Source organism: Camellia sinensis, chromosome 11 (genome assembly GCF_055761805.1).
Source record: "Camellia sinensis isolate YWXY chromosome 11, ASM5576180v1, whole genome shotgun sequence".
In the NCBI taxonomy this organism is placed as follows: domain Eukaryota; kingdom Viridiplantae; phylum Streptophyta; class Magnoliopsida; order Ericales; family Theaceae; genus Camellia; species Camellia sinensis.
Window position 1 is genome coordinate 174,271,754 of NC_138971.1, and position 7,932 is coordinate 174,279,685.

Sequence of the window (7,932 nt, forward strand, 5' to 3'; positions counted from 1 at the left end):
AAAATACAATAAGTTTAATCCCAAAAAATAAAATGAGAATAATTTAAAGATAAAAGTGAAATTAACAGTTGAATAATAAAAAGTAATAGTGCCTAAGGCAAATAGGGTTGGGAAGAAGTTATAATGATTTCCACTACTCAAATCAATACAATAAATTAGGACAGATAACATTTGTCATTGGGTCTAAAAGTTGTGTTTAGCCAAGAAATAATTATGCCTTCATATTCATTGGGTTAGACACAAAGCATCAAGCATTAATGTCCAGATTTTCTAATCAATGTCTCCAAATTTTCAGAGTTGAACAGAGTATTAATAATACACATCAAATATTACCCTTCCTGCATAAAGCAAGAACCACCATACTGCTAGAAATTTATTTTTTCACCCCAAGTCATGCACCTATACCATGGCTTCTGAAGCATTTGGAATCTCTGCCATAATCATGTGCTCATTTGAAAGACCAGCATCGTCACCTTTTGTACAGCCAACCTGCTCACAGAGAGAGAGAGAGAGAGAGAGAGAGAGAGAGAGAGAGAGGATGAACTTATACTAATGGTAAAACTAGGAGGTTCAATCATGGTAAATCAACAATAAAATTCTGCTCTCAAAGAGTTTATCTTGCAAAGCATTTTAAGCAAAAAATAATAATGAGCAAGAAACAAAGCATGAACTGATAACATACATAATTTGCACTTATTAGTGGATAACATCTATAGGAACACAATGGATCCCATGATATGTACGTACCAAAGCTACATACCTCAGATGGAGTGAACAGAGCACACACTTGATCAGTTATATTCAATGAGGATGCTTCCTGCCAAATTGAAAATTTGGTAAGTAAGGTACCCACCAAATTATTATGTTAAAACCAATATATTAAAGGTAAACCAACCATGATAATGAGAGAAGCTTGAAAAGACATTTGAAGGTAATTAAGTGACCAAAACATATAGTTGTGGTTTTTGACAGTTTACCAATTCCAATTTGTTAACACGGATGCATTACCCACTTCTTAATAAGCTAATACATCTGGGTGTCAGAATGCAACTTAATAGAAAAATAAGGTTGTATTCAGAGTACGAGGCTCCAACTTATGAAGCTGATTCCCATGGGTTTATGCCACTAGCCCGGGGACATATAATTTTTTATCCACGACATCTAAGCATGCAGTTTAATGCCACTATTTTTTTACGACGACCATTAGTAAATCAAGTAATTCAATGGTTTTCGACAAGGATTTAAAGTATACATCATCATGTGATTTGAATCAGCAACATGCAAAAATCAAATGAAAAGCATTAAAAAGAGAGTAGTACTCTGCTACGTACTTAATGATAGTACCAAGCCATATGTATGACAACTCAGGTCAGTGTCAAATGATAACCTCACATACAGTAACCAAGAACTCTTTTCAAGGAAACCCTTTACCTAGTTGCCTCCGTGTTTTCATGAGCATACAATAGATGTCATAAGTTACTAGAGTTCAAGCATCCAAATTGAAAATTAAAAAAAGCAAACCTCAACTACATGAGAGTGAGAGAAAATATGTCAATGTGTGAAACTATGTGTAATTCTTTAGGTATAACCTATGCTGAGATGTACCTATGCTGAGAATTACCTATTCTTTAGGTAATTCTTTAGGTATAACCTATCACTTGCACGGCTTTCACTGGTTACTGCAAAAGCTTGATTGCACCCTGTTCCAAGATTTCCCCTCCCACTTAACAGCCCCATGCCAAATACTACTGCACTAGCTGACGCCCGAGGAATCTATTTCATGATTCATGGCAAAGAAAAAGAGATGTATAAGAATAAGGAATTCTAAAAGCAACGGAAATTTTTTTATAAAAATGTAATATCACAGTTAGTGTGATGCAATCGGCCTTTTGATGGAATGAAACAATTTCAGGGGAAACTTGATCCAAACAGCATTTATGGTAATGAGGCAATAGATAGAACAATTGGCTGAAACTCGCAATGAATTATCATCACTAAAGCTAACCATTTGCAAAAGTGAATAGAAGGTAAAGTAGAATGCGGCCCACCTGAGTTGCCTTTATTGCATACACATCCGGGTGGTAATCCTCATTAAACAGTTGTGGAAACTTGTCTCTGGTTCTGGCCCCCAGATTATACAGTTCATCTTCTCCTTCGCTAATTAATTCACCACCCTTGTGAGCTTCCTTTGCCAAGGAGATTTCCATCCCCGAAACCAGACAGGAACTTTCTGCAAAGCCAACTTCTGCTCTTTTGCATCTTGTAGAAGAACTTCCATATGCATGGCTAAATCGTTTAACTCTTTTAACTTTTCCTTGGTTGGAGCACGAGTTCCATGCCTTGCCTGGGATACCAAAATTTTGACTAATGAAAAGTATTCTTTTTATAGAACACTCAGTATAACACAACATTGCAATCTGAACATACCATAATGGCAGCATTGAAAGACTCCGTAGAACCCTTGACAGAAAATATGCAAGGAACAAGATGTTTTTGCAAATTGCATAAACACAAACCAAACAATTTTCAGCTTTCCAACAAAGCTATGGCCAATTTTCAAGTGTCCAAAACATAGACATACATATTTTTTAAAATGTCCAGAGCATACATGCTAGCTAAGAAAACAATTGTAACAAGTGGCACATTTTGACAGAAATACAAAGAAGGCACTGGGAGGCCTCTTAGGCTTGTTGGGGTTTTTCTTAGCAAACTTTCCCTTCTTGGCTTGACTTTTGCCACCCTTATCTGCCTTAGTGGCAGCCTTTCTCTTCCTGACCTTTCTGAAAAGAAGAGATATATATGATCTGTTATTATAATATTCCTGTTACCACTATATCCACCATTAAATATAACGATTAAATAAACAAGTATAGTAAATAAAAAAAGTAGAGCTGGAGACAGATGCTTACCGCCATGGCTGGTGGCAGTCCCCCAAGAACATCACCAAGCCCTCCAGTTTTGCTCCATGGACCCACCTTAGCTCCCACAAAAACAATGTTCATCCCACTTCCATATATAATGGCGCTTGATGGTCTATCATTCTCAGTTTTGGGACCATTTTTATTACTGGCATGCTTGGCAATTGCTTTCGCGTTCTTTTTCATTTGTAGCATGTCCAACTTGTTCAAAGATCTTAATCCATTGTGAGTCATGGTTTGTCTCTTCAGGCCAATCTGACCCAAGTTTGTTATAGTTTCTCCTCCGCATGGTTTGTCTCTTTAGTATTTTATTACTGGCATGGTTTGTCTTTTTAGTATTTATAGCAAAGAGTCTATGAATTTCAAGTTCCTTAAGCAATGAGAAGCAGATACAGAGTAATAATTAGGGACACTTGCATGTTTTCCATTCTTGCGTCGTCAAGCCGTTGTCACTGAGCAGTGAAATAAATAATCCTTTCACATTCAATTATGTAATTTCACATCAAGTGTATTGCGTGTGTGTGTGTGTCCACTTGAGAAGTATGAATTCAAAATGTATCCCCTTAGCCAAAATTGGGATTTGAACCTTCCACTTCTTCCCCACTGGATTGGCAGGAGATAACACCAAGATAATAGCTGGTGGCTACAGGTTTATAAGTCATCAAGAAGGAGGAGGAGATACTCCTTAGAAATTAAAGCAAAATAACCAACATTCCAATTGATGACATGTATTGCACAAAGCTAAACCAAAACAAAGCCTTGCCAAGATGTACTGCTTGGAAACAATTGAATTTCAGGACATCTGGAGGAAAACTAATAAAACAGAAAAACAAAACTCGTAGTTTAGTGAAAGATTTGTGTGGGTTGTGCAATTTTGATAATGGTCTAATCGAACAGCTTTCTCATAATGAATAAGTAAATCCAAACTGATTTGATTAATCATTTTTTAAAATAGAACCAACCAATTTTTAACTTTAATTTCCCCCTCATGAATAGTTTACACCAATGAACATCTCCACCTAATCCCATTTCATTGACTATGCAAGAAAAATAACCTTTGCAAATACACCAAATCCTGGCCTGTTTTTCTGTATATAATATTTAAGTTCAATAGACCACACAAAAGGTACACAACTATTGTGGGAGACACACACCTCAACATATAATAATACCTTTGTATAGCTAGAAAGAGATGGACCATCCTTTGCAAGGCTAGAAAAAGAAACATGGAAGAGAAGAATGAGAAGATGAAGAAAGTGAAGAAGATGAAAATGAATTTCTCACAATTGTACAAAGTCCATTTATTCAGTTGCTTGAGAAGACGAGAATAGTTTGGCTACTCAAGTAACAAAACTACTATCAGAAGACAACAATGAATTAAAAATAATAGTAATAATAATAAGAGAATGAATAATAAATCTTTACCACGGTGGTCCTATTTGCCTCATCCATCAATGATGCACCATCAAGCATTTCTTTAATGTCAATTCCCTAAAATAAGAATCTATTGTAAATAATTGCATAGTCCTGAAGTAGAAAAGATGACACATTGAATTCTGCATATAAGGACAACTTACCTGAAGCACTGCTGAAGTAGAAAAGTCTCTTAGGAGGCATATGGAAAGACAAAACATGCAAGACTGACACTGACAAAAATTAACTTAACAGACAAGGCAGACCAGAAAGATTGTCAAACACCTGTAATTGGTGTTTTAGGGAGGGGACAATCAGTGGATTCATCTACTATTTGGTTCTTTTACCCTTCAGCCCCATCTCCAGGTTCAATAACTGAATGATTGCTACATTTTTGAATGAGGGATTCCTGGGTCTGAACTATCAAAGGATGCCTATGACATACTTCCCTATCAGATACTATGACAATTCAGTAAACAAGTAACATTTCAAAGCCAAAACAAACCAAACTATGTCTTGTGTCCCAATAAAATGAGGTCGGACACATGAATGCTTTTCAATTATACTTTTGTGAGCTTCCACTGCTTGTATTTTATGTGACAAAGCTTATTGGATGGTGTTGAACCTATAGGACACATTTTTTAGTTCTGAAGTCATGTTCTATTGCCACTAGAGGATTAAAAAAATTATCAAGTTAAAATAGAAATACACTTAAATACATGGGCACTATTGGCTTAAGGGGGCTAGATCCATGAAAGGGAAGTGACTTCTATGTATTACTCTCTGGAGATTTTAGTTGCTCTGAGGCAATACTTGAACAGTTCTAAATGACAGCATCATGTATCTTTGTAAGAACAGAGCAATACATCCTTTCTCGAATTCATTTTCTAGCAAGAGGCTGCAGTCAACCATTCTTTAAGCTTGCAAGAACTAACCATAAAAAGGCATCAAATATACTGATTGGCAAAGTTACAAACCTTCATACTTAAAAAGACCAAAAATTAATTTAACAGTCACTTAAGAGTAGACACTTCGAAAAATAATTTAACCCTTCTCCATGAGGTAGTGGTGTTGTCCAGGAATAAGAGTCCACTTAGAAAAGGAAAAAATTGACATTACGTACCATGGAGAATATCATGAAGAGATCCATTCGAAGCATACTCATATGCAAGGATTCGGATACCGCAATCACCAGAATAACCAAGAAGCTCAACAACATTTTCATGTTTCAGTCTTGATACCATTGAAACCTGTTAAGTCATAAAGAAACTGATAAAAATTTTGTACCAAAGTTGTCTGTTATTTCCTTCAATTCATCCACTGTTAGAGTGCAACCCAAATATCTAATGACCTTGATATTACTATTCTTGCTTACTTAAATTTATTTTTTTACAAGAAAATCTGGATCATATACAGATGACAATGATCATCACTGAAGAACAAACAATAAAACTATTTAAATAAATCTTCTTAGCTACCTATTTAAAGAGGAAACACAGAGAGTGAAAGAAAATACATAAATCTTCTTAGCTACCTATTTGTAAAACAAACAATAAAACTATTTAAATAAAATACAGTTACAGATCAAAACCATTGAAGCTGACAACCTGAGAGAACTAAAACAAATAAAAGAGCTATAGATCCGATACCTAAGAAAAACAAAAACATAGATCGAAATCAAAATCATCCAAAACAAGTTTGAGTCAGACCAATAAAAGAGAAGAGCACCTAGATCAACAATGGAAATCGAAATCCTAAGCAACTGTTTCAGTCAATCGAATGAAATCAAGCTAATAGAATGTAAATCAAAACAGATCTAGATTGCTACTGTGCAGCCATAAAAATCTCTGAATCACGAGTGAACACAGCGAGTACAGATTGAAAAGCTCTTTCAAAAAAATCCACTGCATTTTTTAAGTGCCGTGTAGAACGAAACCCTAGATAAATAAAAATCAAGGGAGATCGAACAATCTTGAAGAAAATTGGTCAAATCAAGGGAGATCGAGCAATATCAAAGAGAGGTCGAATAATCTCGAAAAAAATTAGTCAAATTGAGTGCACAAAACAAGATTTCAAAATAAAAAAAACAACGAAAAACGATTGAGAAAAAAAATCTAAGGTTTTGATCTACAATAGACTTACTTGAAATCTTCATCATCAGTTGCTTCGTCAATATCTACAAAGAGAGCTTCATTCGTGCCATTTTAGAGAGAGAATAATGTTGGAGAAGGAGAGAGAGAGGGGTGAGGGTAATGAATCTGTGACTGTGATGTTTGGAAAAAAAAGTGATATTCTAGGTTTGAGTGGCAGAGGTTTATTTCTTTTCTTTTTTTTTTTTAACTCATTAATTAATTGGTAAGGTTAAGCAGCGGAGGCAGGCGTCTTGGAAAACGAGAAATAAAGACGTTTTCAAAAAACGTCTTTTTTTAAGCGCCGCCATAATGAATTTTTCTTGTAGTGTTCCATACTAAACTTTTCTTTTTGAGTTAATATATTTTGTATTGATAGTCAACAAAAAAAATTAATTATACTTGAAATTGAACACTTATGTTGTGTTTAGTTGAGGAGGGATTTGGAAAGGAAATGGAAAATGTAGGTAAAATGTGAATAAAATATACCTAAATTTTACCTAATTTCACATATCTTTTTCCTTTTCCTTTCCAAATCCTCAAACTAAAGACAGCGTTAGTGTTTGACATAAAAAAACATGACAAGTCCATACACGGATAGATGTTGAGTAATTGCTGATAAAAAGAGGACATCAATGGTAGTTATGCATCACTTGCTGAATGAACTTGTGCAACTGAGTATATGTATTTCAACCACACAAACAATGACCCATCATTCTCTCTCCAACCACTTGGTTTAATAATCAATGAAGCCCAACTTCCAATACTACACATCCATGTCAAACCGAATGATATCATTCCAATCTCTACAAGACATCCCAACTTGGATTTTTTTTTTTTTTTTTTTTGGATGTGTGGTAAAAACCAATTGTTATTAGATTAGCTCATGGGAGGTGTTGAATTCTCAATCTCTCCCTTGGATACACTTAAGAGTTGCTTCCATGCTTCTAAGGCCACAAGGCCACGGGCAACTAAAGTTTTTTCTTTGTTGTCAAATGCGTTTGCATCTTAGATTTGATTAAGAATTTGTGAAAATAAAGAAAAAGGAAGGAAAAAATAACCAAAATATAATCTAAATTTTCATTAAATTTTCCTCCTTTTTTTATTTTATTTTATTTTTTCTTGACTATTTCCTACTCAAATTTAAGATTCGAACTCAACTATGCTTTTCAAGAATGGTCTATCCTTATATATGGAGAACCATAACTATCTACACAATGAGGTTCACTGACCCACATAAGGCCCAAGATCCAATTCTTAAATCCTTTTATATATACTCATGTTTTAATATACTCTTAACTATTAAATTGTGTTTCAAATTTTACCAGTTGTCTGATTTTCACATAATCTAATGATTAAAGAGTGCATTGAAATATAGAGATAGACAGCCAAATTTTGAGATAGGAGATTTTTTATTCTCGTATAATGCTTTATTATTGAATAGTAATGCTATGCGTTAATAATAATGTGAT

General features: G+C 34.6%; 1 protein-coding gene across 7 annotated transcripts; it reads right to left on the reverse strand.

Moving 5' to 3' along the window:
* Nucleotides 1-224: 224 nt before the first annotated feature.
* LOC114311842 (uncharacterized) lies at nucleotides 225-6,722 on the reverse strand. Of its 7 annotated transcripts, XM_082896165.1 has the most exons (8): nucleotides 6,474-6,719; nucleotides 5,455-5,581; nucleotides 4,344-4,409; nucleotides 2,910-4,130; nucleotides 2,049-2,780; nucleotides 1,622-1,773; nucleotides 761-817; nucleotides 225-489 (listed from the first exon to the last, which is right to left on the reverse strand). In XM_082896165.1, the coding sequence occupies exons 5-7, from the start codon at nucleotides 2,439-2,441 to the stop codon at nucleotides 802-804; spliced, it is 561 nt and encodes a 186-aa protein (XP_082752291.1). In that variant the 5' UTR covers nucleotides 2,442-2,780; nucleotides 2,910-4,130; nucleotides 4,344-4,409; nucleotides 5,455-5,581; nucleotides 6,474-6,719; the 3' UTR covers nucleotides 225-489; nucleotides 761-801. The 7 variants fall into 7 exon arrangements, 3 of the variants coding, with proteins under 3 accessions (XP_082752291.1, XP_082752292.1, XP_082752290.1); XM_082896166.1 differs by having other exon boundaries at nucleotides 2,049-2,344; nucleotides 2,428-2,780; nucleotides 2,910-5,581; XR_014344994.1 differs by lacking the exons at nucleotides 2,910-4,130; nucleotides 4,344-4,409 and having other exon boundaries at nucleotides 748-817; nucleotides 2,049-2,344; nucleotides 6,474-6,722.
* Nucleotides 6,723-7,932: the final 1,210 nt, after the last annotated feature.

Excerpts from the sequence above, each read along its gene's own strand:
- LOC114311842 (XM_082896164.1), bottom strand. The coding sequence starts at position 5,575 with ATGGTATCAAGACTGAAACATGAAAATGTTGTTGAGCTTCTTGGTTAT. Across the intron at positions 2,345-5,454 it reads TCTTCATGATATTCTCCATG|GCAAGGCATGGAACTCGTGC; the intron begins GTACGTAATGTC and ends TTGGTATCCCAG. Across the intron at positions 1,774-2,048 it reads ATGCAATAAAGGCAACTCAG|ATTCCTCGGGCGTCAGCTAG; the intron begins GTGGGCCGCATT and ends ATCATGAAATAG.